The sequence below is a fragment of the Pseudophryne corroboree genome, chromosome 2 (genome assembly GCF_028390025.1).
Source record: "Pseudophryne corroboree isolate aPseCor3 chromosome 2, aPseCor3.hap2, whole genome shotgun sequence".
Lineage (NCBI taxonomy): Eukaryota > Metazoa > Chordata > Amphibia > Anura > Myobatrachidae > Pseudophryne > Pseudophryne corroboree.
Genome location: NC_086445.1, coordinates 650,896,562 through 650,922,853, shown reverse-complemented (window position 1 = coordinate 650,922,853; position 26,292 = coordinate 650,896,562). Strand labels below are relative to the sequence as shown.

Below are 26,292 nucleotides of genomic sequence, written 5' to 3'. Positions count from 1 at the left end.
GCAGAGCTATCTCCCTCAGCACACTGGCGCCATTTTTCCCTCACAGCTCCGCTGGAAGGATCTCTCCCAGGCTCTCCCCTGCAGTTTCAAGACTACAAAGGGTAAAAAAGAGGGGGGGGGGGGCGCACTAAATTTAGGCGCAGTAGTATACATATAAGCAGCTATAAGGGAAAATCACTCAGTTATAGTGTTAATCCCTGTGTTATATAGCGCTCTGGTGTGTGCTGGCATACTCTCTCTCTGTCTCCCCAAAGGGCTTTGTGGGGTCCTGTCCTCAGTCAGAGCATTCCCTGTGTGTGTGCGGTGTGTCGGTACGGCTGTGTCGACATGTTTGATGAGGAGGCTTATGTGGAGGCGGAGCAGATGCCGATAAATGTGATGTCACCCCCTGCGGGGCCGACAACTGAGTGGATGGACTTGTGGAAGGAATTACGTGAAAGTGTCAACTCCTTACATAAAAGGTTTGACGACTTAGCAGATGTGGGACAGCTGGCTTCTCAGCTCGTGCCTGCCCAACTGTCTCAAAAGCCATCAGGGGCTCTAAAACGCCCGCTACCTCAGATGGCAGACAGATGTCGACACGGATACTGAATCCAGTGTAGACGACGATGAGACTAATGTAACTTCCAATAGGGCCACACGTTACATGATTGAGGCAATGAAAAATGTGTTGCACATTTCTGATGTTACCCCAGGTACCACAAAAAAGGGTATTATGTTTGGGGAGAAAAAACTACCAGTGGTTTTTCCCCCCATCTGATGAATTAAATGAGGTGTGTGAAGAAGCGTGGGCTTCCCCAGATAAGAAACTGGTAATTTCTAAAAAGTTACTAATGGCGTACCCTTTCCCGCCAGAGGATAGGTCACGTTGGGAAACATCCCCTAGGGTGGATAAAGCGCTCACACGCCTGTCAAAGAAGGTGGCACTACCGTCTCCGGATACGGCCGCCCTAAAGGAGCCTGCTGATAGGAAGCAAGAGGCTATCCTAAAGTCTGTATATACACACTCAGGTATTATTTTAAGACCGGCTATTGCTTCAGCATGGATGTGCAGTGCTGCAGCTGCGTGGTCAGATTCCCTGTCAGAAAATATTGATACCCTTGACAGGGACACTGTATTGCTAACCATAGAGCATATTAAAGACGTAGTCTTATACATGAGAGATGCACAGAGGGATATTTGCCGGCTGGCATCTAAAATAAGTGCAATGTCCATTTCTGCCAGGAGAGGGTTATGGACTCGGCAGTGGACAGGGGATGCAGATTCTAAAAGGCATATGGAAGTTTTGCCTTATAAAGGTGAGGAGTTGTTTGGGGATGGTCTCTCGGACCTCGTTTCCACAGCGACAGCTGGGAAGTCAGCTTTTCTACCCCATGTTCCCTCACAGCCAAAGAAAGCACCGTATTATCAGGTACAGTCCTTTCGGCCCCAAAAAGGCAAGCGGGTTAAAGGCGCGTCCTTTCTGCCCAGAGGCAGAGGGAAAAAGCTGCAGCATACAGCCAGTTCCCAGGAACAAAAGTCCTCCCCCGTTTCCTCTAAGTCCACCGCATGACGCTGGGGCTCCACAGGCGGAGCCAGGTACGGTGGGGGCCCGTCTCAAGAACTTCAGCAATCAGTGGGCTCGCTCACGGGTAGATCCCTGGATTCTTCAAGTGGTATCTCAGGGGTACAAGCTGGAATTCAAGACGTCTCCCCCTCGCCGTTTCCTCAAATCTGCCTTGCCAACAACTCCCTCAGACAGGGAGGCTGTGCTAGAGGCAATTCACAAGCTGTATTCCCAGCAGGTGATAGTCAAGGTGCCCCTCCTTCAACAAGGACGGGGTTACTATTCCACAATGTTTGTGGTACCGAAACCGGACGGTTCGGTGAGACCCATTTTAAATTTGAAATCCTTGAACACTTATATAAAAAAATTCAAAGTTCAAGATGGAATCGCTCAGGGCGGTTATTGCAAGCCTGGACGAGGGGGATTACATGGTATCACTGGACATCAAGGATGCTTACCTGCATGTCCCCATTTACCATCCTCACCAGGAGTACCTCAGATATGTGGTACAGGATTGTCATTACCAATTCCAGACGTTGCCGTTTGGTCTGTCCACGGCATCGAGGGTATTTACCAAGGTAATGGCCGAAATGATGATACTCCTTCGAAAAAAGGGAGTTTTAATTATCCCGTACTTGGACGATCTCCTGATAAAGGCGAGGTCCAGGGAGCAGTTGTTGGTCGGGGTAGCACTATCTCGGGAGGTGCTACAACAGCACGGTTGGATTCTAAATATTCCAAAGTCACAGCTGGTCCCTACGACACGTCTACTGTTCCTGGGGATGGTTCTGGACACAGAACAGAAAAAAGTGTTTCTCCCGGAGGAGAAAGCCAAGGAGCTGTCATCTCTAGTCAGAGGCCTCCTGAAACCAAAACAGGTGTCGGTGCATCACTGCACGCGAGTCCTGGGAAAAATAGTAGCTTCCTACGAAGCAATTCCATTCGGCAGGTTCCATGCAAGGACCTTTCAGTGGGACCTGTTGGACAAGTGGTCCGGATCGCATCTTCAGATGCATTGGCTTATAACCCTGTCTCCAAGGACCAGGGTGTCTCTGCTGTGGTGGCTGCAGAGTGCTCATCTTCAAGAGGGCCGCAGATTCGGCATACAGGACTGGGTCCTGGTGACCACGGATGCCAGCCTTCGAGGCTGGGGGGCAGTCACACAGGGAAGAAACTTCCAGGGACTATGGTCAAGTCAGGAGACTTCCCTACACATAAATATTCTGGAACTGAGGGCCATTTACAATGCCCTAAGTCAGGCAAGACCCCTGCTTCAAAACCTGCCGGTACTGATTCAGTCAGACAACATCACGGCAGTCGCCCATGTAAACCGACAGGGCGACACAAGAAGCAGGATGGCGATGGCAGAAGCCACAAGGATTCTCCGATGGGCGGAAAATCACGTGTTAGCACTGTCAGCAGTGTTCATTCCGGGAGTGGACAACTGGGAAGCAGACTTCCTCAGCAGGCACGACCTCCACCCGGGAGAGTGGGGACTTCATCCAGAAGTCTTCCAGCTGATTGTAGGGAACGGCCACAGGTGGACATGATGGCGTCCCGCCTAAACAAAAAGCTAGAAAGATATTGCGCCAGGTCGAGAGACCCTCAGGCAATAGCTGTGGACGCTCTAGTGACACCGTGGGTGTACCAGTCGGTTTATGTGTTCCCTCCTCTTCCTCTCATACCCAAGGTACTGAGGATAATAAGAAAAAGAGGAGTAAGAACTATACTCATTGTTCCGGATTGGCCAAGAAGAGCTTGGTACCCGGAACTTCAAGAACTGATTTCAGAGGACCCATGGCCTCTGGCGCTCAGACAGGACCTGCTGCAGCAGGGGCCCTGTCTGTTCCAAGACTTACCGCGGCTGCGTTTGACGGCATGGCGGTTGAACGCCGGATCCTGAAGGAAAAGGGCATTCCGGAGGAAGTCATCCCTACGCTGATTAAAGCTAGGAAAGAAGTGACCGCAAACCATTATCACCGCATATGGCGAAAATATGTTGCGTGGTGTGAGGCCAGGAAGGCCCCAACGGAGGAATTTCAGCTGGCCCGTTTTCTGCACTTCCTACAGTCAGGGGTGACTATGGGCCTAAAATTGGGTTCCCTTAATGTCCAGATTTTGGCTCTGTCGATTTTCTTCCAGAAAGAACTGGCTTCACTGCCTGAAGTTCAGACATTTGTTGAGTGCTGCATATTCAGCCCCCTTTTGTGCCTCCAGTGGCACCTTGGGATCTCAACGTGGTGTTGGATTTCCTAAAGTCGCATTGGTTTGAGCCACTTAAAACCGTGGATTTGAAATATCTCACGTGGAAAGTGGTCATGCTGTTGGCCTTGGCTTCGGCCAGGCGTGTGTCAGAATTGGCGGCTTTGTCATGTAAAAGCCCTTATCTGATTTTCCATATGGATAGGGGAGAATTGAGGACTCGTCCCCAGTTTCTCCATAAGGTGGTATCAGCTTTTCATTTGAACCAACCTATTGTAGTGCCTGCGGCTACTAATGACTTGGAGGATTCCAAGTTGTTGGACGTAGTCCGGGCCCTGAAAATTTATGTTTCCAGGACAGCTAGTGTCAGGGAAACTGACTCGCTATTTATCCTGTATGCACCCAACAAGCTGGGTGCTCCTGCTTCAAAGCAGACTATTGCTCGCTGGATCTGTAGTACGATTCAGCTTGCGCATTCTGCGGCTGGACTGCCGCATCCTAGATCAGTGAAAGCCCATTCCACGAGGAAGGTGGGCTCTTCTTGGGCGGCTGGCCGAGGGGTCTCTGCTTTACAACTTTGCCGAGCAGCTACTTGGTCGGGGTCAAACACATTTGCAAAATTCTACAAGTTTGATACCCTGGCTGAGGAGGACCTAGAGTTTGCTCAATCGGTGCTGCAGAGTCATCCGCACTCTCCTGCCCGTTTGGGAGCTTTGGTATAATCCCCATGGTCCTTACGGAGTCCCAGCATCCACTTAGGACGTCAGAGAAAATAAGATTTTACTCACCGGTAAATCTATTTTTCGTAGTCCGTAGTGGATGCTGGGCGCCCATCCCAAGTGCGGATTGTCTGCAATACTTGTATATAGTTATTGTTTAACTAAAGGGTTATTGTTGAGCCATCTGTTGAGAGGCTCAGTTATATTTCATACTGTTAACTGGGTATAGTATCACGAGTTATACGGTGTGATTGGTGTGGCTGGTATGAATCTTACCCGGGATTCAAAATCCTTCCTTATTGTGTCAGCTCTTCCGGGCACAGTATCCTAACTGAGGTCTGGAGGAGGGTCATAGTGGGAGGAGCCAGTGCACACCAGGTAGTCCTAAAGCTTTCTTTAGTTGTGCCCAGTCTCCTGTGGAGCCGCTATTCCCCATGGTCCTTACGGAGTCCCAGCATCCACTACGGACTACGAGAAATAGATTTACCGGTGAGTAAAATCTTATTTTATTCCAATAATCATATATTGAATATCTTTTAGCCCTCTTGGCTGTAACCTTGCATTATCGTAGTCGACAGTGGAGTTAAACTCTGTGTCGATACTTTGTTATTTTGGATAGTGAGCATAGAGAGACTCTGAAGGACTCTGTGACATAGGGACAGACCAGGATAGATTTCCTTTCTGTTCCCTAACCTTTTGTGCAATAATTTTACCTCAGCACTTACACATATCCAAACAGGTGTCGGCGTTGTTGACGGAGACACCCTCCCACACACTTATCCGCTCTATCACCTCCTTAGAGGAGCCTTTTACCTCAGACATGTCGACACACGCGTACCGACACACCACACACACAGGGGATGCTCTATTTGAAGACCGTTCCCCCACCAGGCCCTTTGGAGAGACAGAGAGAGAGTATGCCAGCACACACCACAGCGCTATATAATACAGGGATGTACACTATACTGACTGATTTTTCCCCTATAGCAGCTTATATACACAGTTTTGCGCCTAAATTTATGTGCCGCCCCCCCCCCCCTCTCTTTTTTACCCTTTGTGTACCAGGATACTGCAGGGGAGAGCCTGGGGAGCTTCCTTCCAGCTTAGCTGTGAAGAGAAATGGCGCCGGTGTGCTGAGGAAGAAGGCCCCGGCCCCCTCAGCGGCGGGCTTCTGTCCTTTTATGTACTTTAATGGCGGGGGTTAATGCACATATACAGTTTATCAGACTGTATTATGTGCTTTTCGCCAAGTAAGGTAATCTAATTGCTGCCCAGGGCGCCCCCCCCCCAGCGCCCTGCACCCATCAGTGACCGGAGTGTGTGGTGTGCTAAGGGAGCTATGGCGCACAGCTGCAGTGCTGTGCGCTACCTTAATGGCAGCCGCCGATTTTCAACTTCTCTTCGTTCTTCTGGCTCTGCAAGGGGGACGGCGGCGCGGCTCCGGGACCGGACGACCGAGGACTGGGCTTGTGTTCGATCCCTCTGGAGCTAATGGTGTCCAGTAGCCTTAGAAGCCCAAGCTAGCTGCAAGCAGGTAGGTTCGCTTCTCTCCCCTCAGTCCCACGTAGCAGTGAGTCTGTTGCCAGCAGATCTCACTGAAAATAAAAAACCTAACAAATACTTTCTTTTCTAGGAAGCTCAGGAGAGCCCCTAGGGTGCATCCAGCTCTGGCTGGGCACAGATACTAACTGAGGTCTGGAGGAGGGGCATAGAGGGAGGAGCCAGTGCACACCAGATATAGTACCTAATCTTTCTTTTAAGAGTGCCCAGTCTCCTGCGGAGCCCGTCTATACCCCATGGTCCTTACGGAGTAGCCAGCATCCACTAGGACGTCAGAGAATATAACTGTATCCTCACTAAAATTAGTCTCCCTCCCTAGAGTCCGCTTTGTTTATAGCAAAACAGCTAGAGTTAGCCACATTTTCCATCCAACCTTTGAGGCATTTTGGGGAATAGTCCAGAAACCAAGCATTATCATTGCTAACCTGGACACAGCTTGGCCAACAATAGCGCATCAGAAGCTAGAACTGCAAATTATTTAGCAGTGCAGATTTCAATGTAGGAAAAATAAATACAAAAAATCACATAAAAAAAATAAGAATTTACTTACCGATAATTCTATTTCTCATAGTCCGTAGTGGATGCTGGGGACTCCGTAAGGACCATGGGGAATAGCGGCTCCGCAGGAGACTGGGCACATCTAAAGAAAGCTTTAGGACTAACTGGTGTGCACTGGCTCCTCCCCCTATGACCCTCCTCCAAGCCTCAGTTAGGATACTGTGCCCGGACGAGCGTACACAATAAGGAAGGATTTTGAATCCCGGGTAAGACTCATACCAGCCACACCAATCACACCGTATAACTTGTGATCTGAACCCAGTTAACAGTATGATAACAGAGAAGCCTCTGAAAAGATGGCTCCCAACAATAACCCGATTTTGTAACAATAACTATGTACAAGTATTGCAGACAATCCGCACTTGGGATGGGCGCCCAGCATCCACTACGGACTATGAGAAATAGAATTATCGGTAAGTAAATTCTTATTTTCTCTAACATCCTAAGTGGATGCTGGGGACTCCGTAAGGACCATGGGGATTATACCAAAGCTCCCAAACGGGCGGGAGAGTGCGGATGACTCTGCAGCACCGAATGAGAGAACTCCAGGTCCTCCTCAGCCAGGGTATCAAATTTGTAGAATTTAGCAAACGTGTTTGCCCCTGACCAAGTAGCTGCTCGGCAAAGTTGTAAAGCCGAGACCCCTCGGGCAGCCGCCCAAGATGAGCCCACTTTCCTTGTGGAACGGGCTTTTACAGATTTTAGCTGTGGCAGGCCTGCCACAGAATGTGCAAGCTGAATTGTACTACAAATCCAACGAGCAATAGTCTGCTTAGAAGCAGGAGCACCCAGCTTGTTGGGTGCATACAGGATAAACAGCGAGTCAGATTTCCTGACTCCAGCCGTCCTGGAAACATATTTTCAGGACCCTGACAACATCCAGCAACTTGGATTCCTCCAAGTCCCTAGTAGCCGCAGGCACCACAATAGGTTGGTTCAGGTGAAAACGCTGGAACCACCTTAGGGAGAAACTGAGGACGAGTCCTCAATTCCGCCCTGTCCGAATTGAAAATCAGATAAGGGCTTTTACAGGATAAGGCCGCCAATTTTGACACGCGCCTGGCCCAGGCCAGGGCCAACAGCATGACCACTTTCCATGTGAGATATTTTAACTCCACAGATTTAAGTGGTTCAAACCAATGTGACTTTTGGAACCCAAACTACATTGAGATCCCAAATTGCCACTGGAGGCACAAAAGGAGGCTGTATATGCAGTACCCCTTTTACAAACGTCTAAACTTCAGGGACAGAAGCTAGTTCTTTTTTGGAAGAAAATTGACAGGGCCGAAATCTGAACCTTAATGGACCCCAATTTCAGGCCCATAGACACTCCTGTTTTCAGGAAATGTAGGAATCGACCCAGTTGAATTTCCTCCGTCGGGCCTTACTGGCCTCGCACTACGCAACATATTTTCGCCAATTGCGGTGATAATGTTTTTGCGGTTACATCCTTCCTGGCTTTAGATCAGGATATGGATGACTTCATCCGGAATGCCTTTTTTTCTTCAGGATCCGGTGTTCAACCGGCATGCCGTCAAACGCAGCCGCGGTAAGTCTTGGAACAGACAGGGTCCTTGCTGGAGCAGGTCCCTTCTTAGAGGTAGAGGCCACGGATCCTCCGTGAGCATCTCTTGAAGTTCCGGTTACCAAGTCCTTCTTGGCCAATCCGGAGCCACGAATATAGTGCTTTCTCCTCTCCATCTTATCAATCTCAGTACCTTGGGTATGAGAGGCAGAGGAGGGAACACATACACTGACTGGTACACCCACGGTGTTACCAGAGCGTCTACAACTATTGCCTTGGGGTCTCTTGACCTGGCGCAATACCTGTCGAGTTTTTTAATCATGTGGACGACTTCTGGGTGAAGTCCCCACTCTCCCGGGTGGAGGTCGTGCTGAGGAAGTCTGCTTCCCAGTTGTCCACTCCCGGAATGAATACTGTTGACAGTGCTATCACATGATTTTCCGCCCAGCGAAGAATCCCTGCAGCTTCTGCCATTGCCCTCCTGCTTCTTGTGCCACCCTGTCTGTTTACGTGGGTGACTGCCATGATGTTGTCCGACTGGATCAACACCGGCTGACCTTGAAGCAGAGGTCTTGCTAAGCTTAGAGCATTGTAAATGGCCCTTAGCTTCAGGATATTTATGTGAAGTGATGTATCCAGGCTTGACCCTAAGCCCTGGATATTCCTTCCCTGTGTGACTGCTCCCCAGCCTCGCAGGCTGGCATCCGTGGTCACCAGGACCCAGTCCTGAATGCCGAAACTGCGGCCCTCTAGAAGATGAGCACTCTGCAACCACCACAGGATGGATACCCTTGTCCTTGGTGACAGGGTTATCCGCTGATGCATCTGAAAATGCGACCCGGACCATTTGTCCAGTAGGTTCCACTGGAAAGTTCTTGCGTGGAATCTAACGAATGGGATTGCTTCGTAGGAAGCCACCATTTTTACCCAGAACCCTTGTGCATTGATGCACTGAGACTTGGTTCGGTTTTAGGAGGTTCCTGACTAGCTCGGATAACTCCCTGGCTTTCTCTTCCGGGAGAAACACCTTTTTTTTTTTTTTTTTTTTCTGGACTGTGTCCAGGAACATCTCTAGGAAACAGAAGACAAGTCGTCGGAACCAGCTGCGATTTTGGAATATTGAGAATCCAATCGTGCTGCCGCAACACTACCTGAGATAGTGCTACACCGACTTCCAACTGTTCCCTGGATCTTACCCTTATCAGGGAATCGTCCAAGTAAGGGATAACTAAAATTCCCTTCCTTCGAAGGGATATCATTTCGGCCATTACCTTGGTAAAGACCCGGGGTGCCGTGGACCATCCCTACGGCAGCGTCTGAACTGATAGTGACAGTTCTGTACCATAACCTGAGGTACCCTTGGTGAGAAGGGTAAATTTTGACATGAAGGTAAGCATCCTTGATGTCCCAAGACATCATGTAGTCCCCTTCTTCCAGGTTCGCAATCACTGCTCTGAGTGACTCAATCTTGAATTTGAACCTCTGTATGTAAGTGTTCAAAGATTTTAGATTTAGAATCGGTCTCACCGAGCCGTCTGGCTTCGGTACCACAATAGTGTGGAATAATACCCCGTTCCCTGTTGCAGGAGGGGTACCTTGATTATCACCTGCTGGGAATACAGCTTGTGAATGGCTTCCAAAACTGCCTCCCTGTCAGAGGGAGACGTCGGTAAAGCCGACTTTTGGAAACGGCGAGGGGGAGACGTCTCGAATTTCAATATGTACCCTTGAGATATTACCTGAAGGATCCAGGGGTCTACTTGCGAGTGAGCCCACTGCGCACTGAAATTAATTGAGAACGGGCCCCCACCGTGCCTGAGCTTGTAAGGCCCTAGCGTCATACTGAGGGCTTTGCAGAGGCGGGAAAGGGTTTCTGTTCCTGGGAACTGGGTAATCTCTTCAGCCTTTTTCCTCTCCCTCTGTCACGAGCAGAAAAGAGGAACCTTTTGTCCGCTTGCCAACAAATGACTGCGCCTGATAATACGGCGTCTTATTTTGAGAGGCGACCTGGGGTACAAACGTGGATTTCCCAGTTGTTGCCGTGGCCACCAGGTCTAAAAGACCAACCCCAAATGTCCCCTTTCAAAGGCAATACTTCCAAATGCCGTTTGGAATCCGCATCACCTGACCATTTTACTGGTAGAATTGGACAACGCACTTATACTTGATGCCAGTCGGCAAATATTCCGCTGTGCATCATGCATATATAGAAATGCATCTTTTAAATGCTCTATAGGCAATAATATACTATCCTTATCTAGGATATCAATATTTCCAGTCAGGGAATCCGACCATGCCAACCCAGCATTGCACCTCCAGGCTGAGGCGATTGCTGGTCGCAGTATAACACCAGTATGTGTGTGAATACATTTTTGGATACCCTCCTGCTTTCTATCAGCAGGATCCTTAAGGGCGGCCATCTCATGAGAGGGTAGAGCCCTTGTTCTTACAAGCGTGTGAGCGCCTTATCCCCCCTAGGGGGTGTTTCCCAACGCACCCTAACCTCTGGCGGGAAAGGGTATACAGCCAATACTTTTTAAGAAATCATCAATTGTTATCGGGGGGAAACCCACGCATCATCACACACCTCATTTTATTTCTCAGATTCAGGAAAACTACAGGTAGTTTTTCCCTCACCGAACATAATACCCCTTTTTGGTGGTACTCGTATTATCAGAAATATATAAAACATTTTCCATTGTCTCAATCATGTAACGTGTGGCCCTACTGGAAATCACGGTTGTCTCTTCACCGTCGACACAGGAGTCAGTATCCGTGTCGGCGTCTGTATCTGCCATCTGAGGTAACGGGCGCTTTAGAGCCCCTGACGGCCTATGAGACGTCTGGACAGGCACAAGCTGAGTAGCCGGCTGTCTCATGTCAACCACTGTTTTTTTTTATACAGAGCTGACACTGTCACGTAATTTTCAACAGTACATCCACTCAGGTGTCGACCCCCTAGGTGGTGACATCACTGTTACAGACACACTGCTCCGTCTCCACATCATTTTTCTCCTCATACATGTCGACACAAACGTACCGACACACAGCGCACACACAGGGAATGCTCTGATAGAGGACAGGACCCCACTAGCCCTTTGGGGAGACAGAGGGAGAGTATGCCAGCACACACCAGAGCGCTATATATATATATATATATAGGGATAACCTTATATAAGTGTTTTTCCCCTTATAGCTGCTGTATGTTTTAATACTGCGCCTAATTAGTGCCCCCCTCTCTTATTTTAACCCTTTCTGTAGTGTAGTGACTGCAGGGAAGAGCCAGGGAGCTTCCCTCCAACTGAGCTGTGAGGGAAAATGGCGCCAGTGTGCTGAGGAGATAGGCTCCGCCCCCTTTTCGGCGGCCTTATCTCCCGTTTTTCTGTATATTCTGGCAGGGGTTAAATGCATCCATATAGCCCAGGAGCTATATGTGATGTATTTTTTGCCATGTAAGGTATTTTTATCATGTTTTATTGCGTCTCAGGGCGCCCCCCCCAGCGCCCTGCACCCTCAGTGACCGGAGTATGAAGTGTGCTGAGAGCAATGGCGCACAGCTGCAGTGCTGTGCGCTACCTTATTGAAGACAGGAACGTCTTCTGACGCCGATTTTTCCGGACCTCTTCGCTCTTCTGGCTCTGTAAGGGGGCCGGCGGCGCGGCTCCGGGACCCATCCAGGCTGAACCTGTGATCGTCCCTCTGGAGCTAATGTCCAGTAGCCAAGAAGCCCAATCCACTCTGCACTCAGGTGAGTTCGCTTCTTCTCCCCTTAGTCCCTCGATGCAGTGAGCCTGTTGCCAGCAGGTCTCACTGAAAATAACAAACCTAAACTAAAACTTTCACTAAGAAGCTCAGGAGAGCCCCTAGTGTGCACCCTTCTCGTCGGGCACAGAAATCTAACTGAGGCTTGGAGGAGGGTCATAGGGGGAGGAGCCAGTGCACACCAGTTAGTACTAAAGCTTTCTTTAGATGTGCCCAGTCTCCTGCGGAGCCGCTATTCCCCATGGTCCTTACGGAGTCCCCAGCATCCACTTAGGACGTTAGAGAAATAAAAAGGTAAACGGAAAACATTTATCCCCTTTTGTAGCTACCAGTAACAAATGTTTTGTAGCTACCAGTTATATTTCCATAAAACTATACATTTATTCACTAATTCCTTTCTCTTCAAATTCTTATTGACAAGTACGTACAAAGAGAAAGTTTCAGTCTAGATGGGTAGTTTATAGCTATATATCTCTATAGTGATATATAGAAAAGGTTACTTGTCTATGGGCCCGATTCAGACCTGATCGCTGTTCTGCAAATTTGCAGAGGGCTGCGATCAGATAGTCGCAGCCCAGGGAGAGTGAAAACCTGCCCCGTGCAAGTGTGCGAATGCATGTGTACGCCGTGCAAAAAGTCAGCCTGACAGTGGACAGCTGCAAATCCGTTCACAACTCACCAAAAGAAAGATTTTTCCAGCCTTACTATTACAGTGCAATAAAATTCGGTACACACCCTCACTGAAAATGCTTGGTAATACCTGCGTTTTTATTGACACTCCCTGAAAACCGCCAGTTACCACCCACAAACATTCCCTTCCTGTCAATCACCTTGTGAACGCCTTGCGATCTAAATTTTCGCACCACCCTGTCGTTGTTTGGCGACAAGCTTGTGCATTCCGGTGCATGCTCAGTCAATCGATAATCGTCCACTGTGCGACTTTGCACAACAGTAATCAGGTCTGAATCGGGCCCCACTGGAGGCTGAGGCTCTGCTATGTATATATGTCCCCGGTGGCTGCTCCTCTCTGCAGCCGCCAGGTATACACAAGAGAACAGTATTTTTCCAGTACTGCTGCTGCACACAATACAGGACATAAAAGTGCAGAGATTGGTGGCTTTGGGAAAATGATTTTACGGCAGCCACCCAATGCGCGTTTGACAGGTCGCACAAGACGTGACAATGTCAGAAAAAGAACAGCCTGGTATGGTCACATTGATGCAGCTATGCCAGGCAAATGGTTAATATGGAACAAGTTGTAACACGAACCTTTGCTGCTGATCTAAGAGAACAGAAGCAATTGTTTTGACTTTGATTATGCTCTTTATATTGTTTTTCAGATTCTCTAAGTGGATGAAGTTCTGGACTGTACAAAGACATTTCCTCTTGGATACTAGTGAACGAATCCAAAGCCATTTCTTACATTGTGATCTTTGAAGGAATGTGTCCATATATCAGATTATTCTTAAAATCTGCTCTCACGCAGTGTCAGAAGGGAACTGATTCTGATAATAGTCATACCAGGGTTTTTACGATTTTGCCTTGTTTTAGGCTGTCCGCAGTTAGAAGGAATATTTTGACAGTTGTATTATCTTTGTCATTGGAGCAATCTGTTCAACTTTTCCCCAGAAAACTTGTAATCATGAAAATCAATTCTTCTCCAAAAAGAATGTCCTTTTATATGTCCGATTAGAAAAACTATAGACTTGGCTACGTCCTGGACAGCTGATGCTTGCAGGGCTTTTCTAACCACTGCTGTGAAAAGCTATAGACAGTGCAGACGAAGCAACTGTGTCCAAGGTGCCAAAATCTCTCGATGTCGTAAGAGCTTTGAAAATTTATGTCGCCAGAACGGCTCAAATTAGGAAATCAGAGTCTTTGTTTGTCCTATTTGCTCCCAACAAAATTGGGGCTCCTACTTCCAAGCAGACTATTGCACGCTGGATCTGTAATACGGTTCAGCATGCTCATTCTACGGCTGCATTCCCGTTGCCGAAGTCAGTGAAGGCCCATTCTACCAGTAAGGTGGGCTCATCATGGGCGGCTGCCGAGGAGTCTCAGCGCTTCAACTTTGCCGAGCAGCTACGCGGTCGGGTTCAAAAACTTTTGCTAAGTTCTACAAGTTTGATACCCTGGCTGATGAGGACCTCATGTTTGCTCAATCGGTGCTGTAGAGTCGACTGAATTTCCCGCCAGGTCTGGAGCTTTGGTATAGACCCCAAAGCTCCAGACCGTAGCCACAGGCACTACAATAGGTTGATTTATGTGAAACGAAGAAACCACCTTTGGCAGAAATTGTTGACGAGTCCTCAATTCCGCTCTATCCACATGGAAAATCAAATAGGGGCTCTTGTGAGACAAAGCCGCCAATTCCGATACCCGTCTTGCGGACGCCAAGGCCAAAAGCATGACCACTTTCCAAGTGAGAAATTTTAACTCAACCTTTCGCAAAGGTTCAAACCAGTGAGACATAAGAAGTTGTAACACCACGTCAAGATCCCACTGTGCCACGGGTGGCACAAACGGAGGATGGATGTGCAGTACTCCCTTCACGAAAGTCTGAACCTCTGGAAGGACGGCCAATTCTTTTTGAAAGAAAATAGATAAAGCCGAAATCTGCACTTTAATGGAACCTAATTTCAGGCCTGCATCCACGCCTGCCTGCAAAAAACGAGTTTTATGGTAAGAACTTACCTTTGTTAAAACTCTTTCTGCGAGGTACTCTGGGCTCCACAAGGATAGACATACGGGTGTAGAGTAGGATCTAGATCCGAAGCACCAACTGGCTCAAAAGCTTTGACCTTCTACCCAAGATGCATAGCGCCGCCTCCTATATCACCCCGCCTCCGTGCACAGGAGCTCAGTTTTGTTAACCAGCCCAATGCAGTAGCAAGTAAAAGACGACAACTGCCAGTTGCTACAAACACCACACTCTCCCGACAGGAGAAGTGTCAGCGGCAAGGTGCCCCCAGAACCAGAGCCCAAAGCTGCTATATTCTCCTCATATGTATCTGCGGCTTCAGCAACACCGGCAGTGTGTTTAGCCCCAGAACAGTTACCCTTAGAAGCAGACATGATATAACTTGCAGTATCAGGTAACACAGTACAATTTGTCAGCAGCACAATACCTCTAGCCCAAACCCCTGCGCAGTGTAGTCAGCACCAGCAGAGATAAACGAGAGATATGGTGACTAAATCACAGAGAAAAATACGTAATACAGTATATCTTTGTGAAAATCCTATATTAGATAAAACCTGACGCACCAAGCCCCCTCAAGTTATAGAATATAGGGATAGCAGGTTGAGTGAAAGACACGAAATGGACACCACTCAGCTATCAAATGCACACACAAATAGTCACAGTCTGTACAATGCAGAGGTTATTACTAACAATAATACTGCACTGGACTAGCTTACACAGCTATATAACAATAGATACAACAGTACAGAGTAAGAACTGGATGTATATCACAGGGTAATTGTACTAGGAAACCCCGACTAAGTGCGCTCTTTCTTAACTAACACCGACTAAAAAAGGCAGGTAGAATACTTAAGTGTCTTGTAAAGGCACAGCGCTGACAACCAGGCGGCTCTACATAGGAGGATTTGCCCAAGCATTCCCAGGAACAGTGAGCTGAGGGATAATGGCGCCGCAGACACTGCCAGGGAGTGAGGGAGAGACAGATGTGCAGCTCCAGGGCAGGAACATTTGCGGGAAATGGCGCCCTGGGGCTGGGGCTCCAGGTCTCTGCTGGCAAAACCACCGGGTACCGCGGGCTACTTGTAAAAAAGGTTTAGAGAGAAAACCTGACCTGCACCCATGCCCTGGTGATCTAGTGGAAATGCCTGTACTGCCACAGTGTCCACCGCCAGCGCGCGCGGCCCCACTTACCTCCTCCCGAAGTGCGGCCACGCGATCCCGGAGAGCCCCAGCCGTGTGTGACTAACTTGGAAGAAAACCGGAGCCTCCTGCTGTAGGTACCCAGCAACCAGGGCACGGGAGTGTACAGCGCCGCTGGGGAAGAGGTGGAGCAACAGCAGGCAATGTCTACTGACATCCAGCACAATCTGTGCCTCTGCTGCAGCCCTTGTAGTCTTCTTTTTTCCTCAGAAAAAGCTTTTTCTAGAGCTGCTGTGAGCAGCTCTTCCTGTTACATGCTTGCACTGCACGCACCAACTACAAACTGAGCTCCTGTGCACGGAGGCGTGGTGATAAAGGAGGTGGCGCTATGCATCTTGGGAAGAAGGTCAAAGCTTTTGAGCCTGTAGGTACTTCGGGCTCAAGATCCTACTCTACACCCTTATGTCTATCCTTGTGGAGCCCAGTGTACATCGCAGCAGAAAATGGAGGAAACGACCCAGCTGAAACTCCTCCGTAGGAGCTTTCTTGGCTTCACACCAAGACACATACTTTCTCCAAATACGGTGATAATGCTTCGCCGTGACCTCCTTTCTAGCCTTAAGGAGAGTGCGGATGACTTCTCCGGGAATACCCTTTCGAGCTAGAATTTGGTGTTCCAACCTCCACGCCGTCAAACGCAGCCGCGGTAAGTCTGGAAGATGCATGGCCCCTACAGTAACAGATCGTCTCTGAGAGGAAGAGGCCAGGGATCTTCTATGAGCAATTCCTGAAGATCCGGATACCAGGCCCTCCGTGGCCAATCTGGAACAATGAGTACCGCCGGAACCCTTGTTCTTCTTATAATCCTCAACACTTTTGGAATGAGTGGAAGTGGAGGGAACACCTATACCGACTGAAACAACCACAGAGTTACCAAGGCGTCCACTGCACTGGCTTGAGGGTCCCCTGACCTGGAACAATATCTCGGAAGCTTCTTGTTGAGGTGAGACGCCATCATGTCTATTTGAGAAATTCCCCAACGACTTGTCACTTCTGCAAAAACCTCTTGATGAAGACCCCACGCTCCTGGATGGAGATCGTGTCTGTTGAGAAAGTCTGCATCCCAGTTGTCCACGCCCGGAAGGAAGACAGCCGACAGAGCGCTCACGTGCTTTTCCGCCCAGCAGAGAACTTTTGTGGCCTCTGCCATCGCCGCTCTGCTCTTTGTTCCGCCCTGGCGGTTTATGTACGCCACCGCTGTTAAGTTGTCCGACTGAATCAGGACAGGTAGACCTCGAAGAAAGTGTTCCGCTTGCAGAAGGCCATTGTAAATGGCTCTCAATTCCAGAACATTTATGTGCAGACAAGCTTCCTGGCTTGACCATTTTCCCTGGAAATTTTTTCCTTGTGTGACTGCTCCCCAGCCTCGGAGACTTGCATCCGTGATCAGCAGGACCCAATCCTGGATCCCGAACCTGCGTCCCTATAGGAGGCGAGAACTTTGAAGCCACCACAGGAAAGATATTCTGGTCCTGGGAGACAGACTTATTTTCCGGTGCATGTGCAGGTGAGACCCGGACCACTTGTCCAACAGGTCCCACTGAAATACCCGTGCATGAAACCTGCCAAACGGAATGGCTTCGTAAGCTGCCACCATCTTGCCCAGCACCCGAGTGCATTGATGAATCGATACCCTTGTCGGTTTCAGAATCTCCTTGAACATGGCCTGGATTTCCAGAGCTTTTTCCGCTGGGAGAAATACTTTCTGCAGTTCCGTGTCCAGAATCATGCCCAGGAAAAACAGCCGAGTTGTTGGAATCAACTGTGATTTTGGCAAATTTAGAATCCAACCATGTTGTTGCAGAATCGTCAGGCAGAGTGCCACGTTTCTGAGCAACTGCTCCTTTGATCTAGCCTTTATCAGGAGATCGTCCAAGTACGGGATAATTGTGACACCCTGCTTGCGTAGGAGTACCATAATTTCCGCCATTACTTTGGTGAAGACCCACGGGGCCGTGGAAAGACCAAACGGCAACGTCTGAAATTGGTAATGACAATCCTGCACCGCAAACCTCAGGAAAGCTTGATGTGGAGGATATATTGGGACATGCAAGTAGGCATCTTTCATGTCGACTGACGCCATAAAATCCCCTTCTTCCAGAATGGAGATCACTGCTCGAAGAGATTCCATCTTGAACTTGAAAGTTTTCAAATACAGATTGAGGGATTCTAGGGTTCAGGATCGGTCTGACTGAGGCTTTGGTACGACAAAGAAGTTCGAATAAAACCCCTCTCCCCGGGGGTACCGTGACAATGACATGCTATTGACACAGCTTTTGTATCGCAGCACGCACTACTTCCCTTTCTGGGATAGAAACTGGCAAGGCTGATTTGAAAAATCGGTGAGGGGGGGCACCTCCTGAAACTCAAGTTTGTACCCTTGGGACACTATGTCCAACACCCAAGGATCCAGGCTCGAGTGAAACCAGACCTGACTGAAGAGTTGGAGACGCGTCCCCACCGGTACGGACTCCCGTAGGGGAGCCCCAGCGTCATGCGGTGGACTTGGCAGAAGCCGGGGAGGACTTCTGGTCCTGGGAGCCTGGCACAGCAGGCGACCTTTTACCCCTTCCTCTACCTTTAGAGGCAAGGAAGGACGTCCCTCTTCCTTTTTTGTATTTATTAGGCCGAAAGGACTGCATCTGACAATGGGGTGCCTTTTTCTGTTGTGCAGGAACATAAGGAAGAAAGGATGACTTACTCGCTGTAGCCATAGACACTAGGTCAGCAAGGCCGTCACCAAACTACCTTTATATGGGAGAGTTTCCATATCTTTCTTAGAGTCGGCAATCAGCATTCCATTCATGAATCCACAGCGCTCTCCTGCCTGAGACTGCCATGGTATTGCCCTTGATCCCAAAAGGACAATATCCCTTGCCGCATCCTTTAGGTAAGCTGCAGCGGCCCTGATATAACCGAGAGTCAAAAGAATGTTATCCCTATCCAGGGTATCCATGTCAGATGCCAAATTATCAGCCCACTTACCAATAGCACTACTCACCCATGCCGATGCCACGGCAGGTCTGAGCAGTGCACCCGTAGTGACATAAATGGACTTTAAGGTCGTTTCCTGCTTACGATCCGCAGGGTCCTTTAGGGAAGCAGTGTCGGGAGACGGAAGCACCACCTTCTTGGACAGTCATGATAGATGACTCCCACTTTTCCCTATCGTCAGAGGGGAAAGGATAAGCCATTAGAAATCTCTTGGGAATCTGCCACCTTTTATCAGGAGATTCCCAAGCTTTTTCACAAAGAGCGTTCAGTTCATGAGAGGGGGGAAACGTCACCTCAGGCTTCTTTCCCTTATACAAACAAACCCTCGTATCTGGAACAGCAGGCACTTCAGAAATATGTAAAACATCTTTAATTGCCACAATCATGTACTGAATACTCAACCAATTTTGGATGTAAACTGGCCTCACTATAGTCTACACTGGCATCAGAGTCCGTGTCGGTATCCGTCATCTGGGTAAATGAACGCTTTTGTGAACCTAAGGGAGCCTGTACCTGAGACAAGGCGTCCTCCATGAATTTTCTCCACGTTTGTGTCTGAGAATCAGATTTATCCAGTCTTTTAGTCAATAACGCCACACTTGCATTCAATGTACTCAACATATTCACCCAATCAGAAGTCGGCAGTGCCGACAGTCACCCCCAACTCCTTATCAGTGCACCCAGCAACTTCCTCCGGGGAGGAACACTCAGCCTCAGACATGTCGACACACACACACAACTGGCTATAGGGGAAAGACCAACAGGGAAGCCTGTTAGAGAAACACAGAGGGAGTGCTCACACCCCAGCGCCTATTACTGAGATCAAATATCAGATGTCTGCGCTGTTCCCAAAAAGGGTTAATAGCACCAAATTACTGTGCCCCCCTGCCCCTTTTTCTCCCTGGTACTTGACCAGGAGAGTGGAGGTCCGGGCCAACGTCTCTGCAGCCTGTGAAGAAAAAATGGCGCTGGTAAGCTGTGAGGGCTAAGCCACGGTCAAAATTTGAATCTTTATACTGGCGGGGGCTATATTTAGTGCCTAGGCACTTATAATATATATATTTGTGCCAGTTTTCACCTCAGTAACATGCTGCATGGTACCTCGTTACTGAAGTCTTCTGCCGTCACTAAAGTCTTCTGTACTTCTTTATACTCACCCGGCTTCTTTCTTCTGGCTTCTGTAAGGGGGTTGACGGCGCGACTCCGGGAACAAGCAGCTAGGCGCACCAAGTGATCGAACCCTCTGGAGCTAATGGTGTCCAGTAGCCTAAGAAGCAGAGCCTTTGAACTCAGAAGAAGTAGGTCTGCTTCTCTCCACTCACTCCCACAAAGCAGGGAGCCTGTAGCCAGCAGGTCTCCCTGAAAATAAAAAACCTAACAAAAGTCTTTTCAGAGAAACTCAGGAGAGCTCCCCTAGTGTGTGTCCAGTCTCTCTGGGCACAAAATCTAACTGAGGTCTGGAGGAGGGGCATAGAGGGAGGAGCCAGTTCACACCCAAAGACTTCGTGTGCCCATGTCTCCTGCGGATTCCGTCTATACCCCATGGTCCTTTTGGAGTCCCCATCATCCTCTAGGACGTAAGAGGGAAAGAAAAAAAAAAGATACTTAATTTACTTAACACCTAAAAAAGACCCTAACTTGATACTGTGACTACACATACAAGCATTTTTGTAGTGCCACTAACCAGGAGTTCTTTCAAGCTCTTTGTCTCTTTTCCAACTTCAGAACTGTGTGTGGGTTGTGCTGAGCCTAAACATTTAAATATTCCACTCCTGTGATCTGTCCATGACTGTCCAGTGCATTCCATGGAAGAACAGCAGCCATCAACCTTCCCATTTTTGGACTGATCACCATGCACACTGCTTAAGGTTTCTTGAGTACACGTAGCCTGTTTTAGCGTCTGCGTATACATGTAATAAAAAAAAATATGTCAGTTAAAATTCAAAAAAAACTAAGAAAAACTCTAAACCAGTGATCATTAAAGAAATAATTCATAAGATGTAACTGCTGATATATTTTTCATTCATTTTAAGATGTAGTAAAGCATTTTTTTTTACTCATATACAATACAGTATAATACTATCTAAAATTGGTTTGCCATTTCAAGAATACTTATTCTTTCAATCTAAAAAAATACCCAAATTACATGTCACCAGGATAGCGACAACCAACCCCATATTTCCTTAATTTGTGAATGTCCAAATAAACAATTTTATTTATTCAGTAGTTTGTGGTATTTACTTTTACACTATCTATACATGAAGTACCTATATAAAGAACGTCTGGGTGCACACTACATATACATTACTAGTTGCAGAGTAAATATATTATATATATATATATATATATATATATATATATATATATATATATAGTGAAAAATAGGGGAATTGGGCGCCCAAGGATTATATCAACCCCAGATGATTAAAAGAACCTAAAAAGGGTTACACAATTAAAGCTGAACAAGCTTCAGAATGTAAAAATGAACTGTTAATATATAAAGATTTGTCCAACAGATCCAGTTGAAATGGCAGTGCATGCAATCTGCCGTACTGTATTGCCTCGTAGGAGGCCACCATCTTGTCCAGCAAGCAAATGCAAAGATGAATTGAGATCCTGCGTGGTTTCAGTTCCAAACGGACCATAGACTGAATAGTCAGAGCCTTGTCCATTTGAAGGTAAACCTGCTGAGACACTGTATCCGGGATCATTCCCAGGAACTGAACTCTCCGAGACGGATCCATCTGTGGTCCATAAGCAGACGAGTAGTCAAAGCTGATGCTGTGCAGCAGCTGTTCCCGGGACACCGCCTTTATCAGGAGATCGTCCAGTACGGGATTATGTAGACACCCATCATGCGCAATTGTCGTATCATCTCCGTCATGACTTTTCTGAATACCCTTGAGGCTGTGGAGAGACCAAAGGGTAAGGCCTGAAACTGGAGATGTTGGTCCAGTACAGCGAACCGGAGGAACGCTTTGTGAGGGGTCCATATTAGGATATGCAGCCTTGATATCCAGGGACACTAGAAACTCCCCCTCCTCCAGACTAGCGAACCGGAGGAACGCTTTGTGAGGGGTCCATATTAGGATATGCAGCCTTGATATCCAGGGACACTAGAAACTCCCCCTCCTCCAGACTTGATATCACTGCTCTTCGTGATTCCATCTTGAATTTGAACACTCGAAGATAAGGGTCCAGGGATTTGAGGTTCAAGATTGGCCGTACAGAGCCGTTAGGCTTCGGGACTACAAAGAGACTTGAGTAAAACACCTTTGTGTGCAGCGGAGGAGGTACTGGAACAGTAACTCCTGTAGAACGCAGTTTTTGCACTGCCTCGTGCAAGGAAACTCTTCCTACAGGTGAAGCTGTTAAGGAACTTAGTATCATTAACGGCTGTACCACTGCTATGGCAGTATCTGCTCAGAGCCCTGTGGCTGCGACAATGGTCAGCAGATGCCGATTCTAAAAAAGGGATTGAGAACCTTCTTTTTACAGGTGATGCTTTGTTTGGGGAATAACCAAACAAGTGGATATCTCAGGTTACTGTAGGTAAATCTACATATCTGCCGTCTGCTACACCACCAGCTAGAGGTCCGTATCCTGGACACGCTTTGAAGTCCTTGCAGATGGCCAGATTCAGAGGCAAGGCCAGAGGTGCTGCCAGTGCTGCTAGAGGTTCCTGCTGGTATCCTTGGGTGAGTGACCTCATATCCCAAGGATACCGGCTGGAATTCTAGTAATTCCCTCTTCTCAGATTCTTCAGGTCAGGCTTACCAGCCTCAGTTTGCAGCATCTTGGATATGTTTCAACCCTTTCTGAATATCATCAGACCATTTTACCACGGCTCTAGCAATCCAGCCGCATACTACGGTAGGGCGTTGGGCTACTCCTTCTGCAGTATAAATTGATTTAAGAGTGGTTTCAATCTTGCGATCGGCTGGGTCTCAGAGAAATGGCCCCAGGTACAGGTAGTACAATTTTACGTGACAGCCTGGACACAGAGGTATCCATTGTCGGCGGGTTTTCTCAGATTTTTCTATCCTCTGTAGGAAAAGGGGAGGAATTTAGTACCCGTTTGGGGTTAGTACATTTTTTGTCATGATTTATCCATGCTGCCTTAGCTAGGGAATCTAATTCCTTAGACATTGGGAAGGTTGCAGAAGACACTGTTGTCACGTTAAAAAAAACAATTCCTCTGCTGGTTCTGCTTCCTTATCTGGGATATTGAGTGCCTCTCTAATAGCATAAATGAGGGGGCCTCAACTCTTGGGGAAGGGGAATTATCCTCGTCCACCTCTGCATCTCCCTCATCTAACTCTGGTAATTCAGAATCAGAGTCAGACTGCAGTATCTGTGGGAGAGTACCTTTATGAAACCCCCCCCCCCCCAGGGGGGGCTGAGGAGCCCTCCTGTTGTCTGTAGCAGCTAACATGAAAGTGTAAATAGACTGTTTCAGGGTTTGCCTTTCTTGCATAGCCAGCTCTGAATTTATACTTGTAATCATAGTTTTAAACGATTCCATTCACTCAGGTTCCTGCATATTACTACCCAGTGCCGTTTCTAGCGGCGGACGAGCCGTGCAACCGCACGGGGCGCCCGCCGCGGCACTTTGTGACTACTCCTCTCCTCCCTCTCTCTTCCCCCGAGCGCTCCTGCTCGGGGGGCGGGGCTTCGCTGGATGACGCGTTTGCGTCGTGACGTCACGACGCGAACGCGTCATTCCGCGAAGCCCCGCCCCCCCGAGCAGGAGCGCTATGGGGGGTAGAGAGAGAGAGGACTGGAGATAACCATCGAAGGAGGAGGCGGCCGGCGCGAGGGACGTGAGTCGGCGGGACCCGAAGAGCGGCAAGATGCAAGTATTCTCTCTCTCTCCCCCTCCCCCCCCACTTGACACCTGCCGCACTGTGTAAAATGGGGATACCTGCCGCACTGTGTAAAATGGGGATACCTGCCGCACTGTGTAAAATGGGGATACCTGCCGCACTTTGTAAAATGGGGATACCTGCCGCACTGTGTAAAATGGGGATACCTGCCGCAGCACTGTGTAAAATGGGGGCACCTGCCGCACTGTGTAAAATGGGGATACCTGCCGCACTGTGTAAAATGGGGATACCTGCCGCACTGTGTAAAATGGGGATACCTGCCGCACTGTGTAAAATGGGGATACCTGCCGCACTGTGTAAAATGGGGGCACCTGCCGCACTGTGTAAAATGGGGATACCTGCCGCACTGTGTAAAATGGGGATACCTGCCGCACTGTGTAAAATGGGGGCACCTGCCGCACTGTATAAAATGGGGATACCTGCCGCACTGTGTAAAATGGGGATACCTGCCGCACTGTGTAAAATGGGGATACCTTCCGCACTGTGTAAAAATAAGAATTTACTTACCGATAATTCTATTTCTCGTAGTCCGTAGTGGATGCTGGGACTCCGTAAGGACCATGGGGAATAGCGGCTCCGCAGGAGACAGGGCACAAAAGTAAAGCTTTAGGATCAGGTGGTGTGCACTGGCTCCTCCCCCTATGACCCTCCTCCAAGCCTCAGTTAGGATACTGTGCCCGGACGAGCGTACATAATAAGGAAGGATCTTGAATCCCGGGTAAGACTCATACCAGCCACACCAATCACACCATACAACTTGTGATCTGAACCCAGTTAACAGTATGATAAAACGTAGGAGCCTCTGAAAGATGGCTCACAACAATAAACAACCCGATGTTATTGTAACAATAACTATATACAAGTATTGCAGACAATCCGCACTTGGGATGGGCGCCCAGCATCCACTACGGACTACGAGAAATAGAATTATCGGTAAGTAAATTCTTATTTTCTCTGACGTCCTAAGTGGATGCTGGGACTCCGTAAGGACCATGGGGATTATACCAAAGCTCCCAAACGGGCGGGAGAGTGCGGATGACTCTGCAGCACCGAATGAGAGAACTCCAGGTCCTCCTCAGCCAGGGTATCAAATTTGTAGAATTTAGCAAACGTGTTTGCCCCTGACCAAGTAGCTGCTCGGCAAAGTTGTAAAGCCGAGACCCCTCGGGCAGCCGCCCAAGATGAGCCCACTTTCCTTGTGGAATGGGCTTTAACAGATTTTGGCTGTGGCAGGCCTGCCACAGAGTGTGCAAGCTGAATTGTACTACAAATCCAACGAGCAATCGTCTGCTTAGAAGCAGGAGCACCCAGCTTGTTGGGTGCATACAGGATGAACAGCGAGTCAGATTTTCTGACTCCAGCCGTCCTGGAAACATATATTTTCCGGCCTTGACAACGTCTAGCAACTTGGAGTCCTCCAGGAGTCATCCAGGCTGAGGCGATTGCTGGTCGCAGTATAACACCAGTATGTGTGTAAATACATTTTAGGATACCCTCCTGCTTTCTATCAGCAGGATCCTTAAGGGCGGCCATCTCAGGAGAGGGTAGAGCCCTTGTTCTTACAAGCGTGTGAGCGCCTTATCCCCCCTAGGGGGTGTTTCCCAACGCACCCTAACCTCTGGCGGGAAAAGGTATACTGCCAATAACTTTTTAGAAATTATCAATTGTTATCGGGGGGAAACCCACGCATCATCACACACCTCATTTTATTTCTCAGATTCAGGAAAACTACAGGTAGTTTTTCCTCACCAAACATAATACCCCTTTTTGGTGGTACTCATATTATCAGAAATGTGTAAACATTTTCCCTTGCCTCAATCATGTAACGTGTGGCCCTATTGGAAATCACGGTTGTCTCTTCACCGTCGACACAGGAGTCAGTATCCGTGTCGGCGTCTGTATCTGCCATCTGAGGTAACGGGCGCTTTAGAGCCCCTGACGGCCTATGAGACGTTTGGACAGGCACAAGCTGAGTAGCCGGCTGTCTCATGTCAACCACTGTCTTTATACAGAGCTGACACTGTCACGTAATTTTCAACAGTACATCTACTCAGGTGTCGACCCCCTAGGGGGTGACATCACTATTACAGACAATCTGCTCCGTCTCCACATCATTTTTCTCCTCATACATGTCGACACAAACGTACCGACACACAGCACACACACAGGGAATGCTCTGATAGAGGACAGGACCCCACTAGCCCTTTGGGGAGACAGAGGGAGAGTTTGCCAGCACACACCAAAGCGCTATAAACTGTATAGGGACAACCTTATAATAAGTGTCTATCCCTTATAGCTGCTTATATATATTTTTAGCCAAATAAGTGCCCCCCCTCTCTGTTGTACCCTGTTTCTGTAGTGCAGTGTAGGGGAGAGTCTGGGAGCCTTCCTACCAGCGGAGCTGTGTGGGAAAATGGCGCCGTGTGTTGAGGAGATAGGCCCCGCCTCCTTCTCGGCGGGCTCTTCTCCCGCTTTTATCTGGAAAACTGGCAGGGGTAAAATACATCCATATAGCCCAGGGGCTATATGTGATGTATTTTTTGCCATAGGAGGTATTTACATTGCTGCCCAGGGCGCCCCCCCCCAGCGCCCTGCACCCTCAGTGACCGCAGTGTGAAGTGTGCTGGGAGCAATGGCG

The 26,292-nt window shown here is 48.5% G+C and overlaps 1 protein-coding gene across 3 annotated transcripts in view; it reads right to left on the bottom strand.

The window, feature by feature from the left end:
• The window catches only part of GGNBP2 (gametogenetin binding protein 2), a 374,808-nt gene that overhangs the window by 11,266 nt on the left and 337,250 nt on the right, over positions 1 to 26,292 (bottom strand). For 2 of the 3 annotated variants that reach the window (XM_063955007.1, XM_063955006.1), the window contains exon 12: positions 20,453 to 20,668. The exons of the other annotated variant lie outside the window; for it this stretch is intronic. In XM_063955007.1, coding sequence (XP_063811077.1) covers positions 20,453 to 20,668 — 216 coding nt within the window. The remainder of the gene's footprint in view (positions 1 to 20,452; positions 20,669 to 26,292) is intronic. 3 annotated transcript variants of the gene reach the window in all.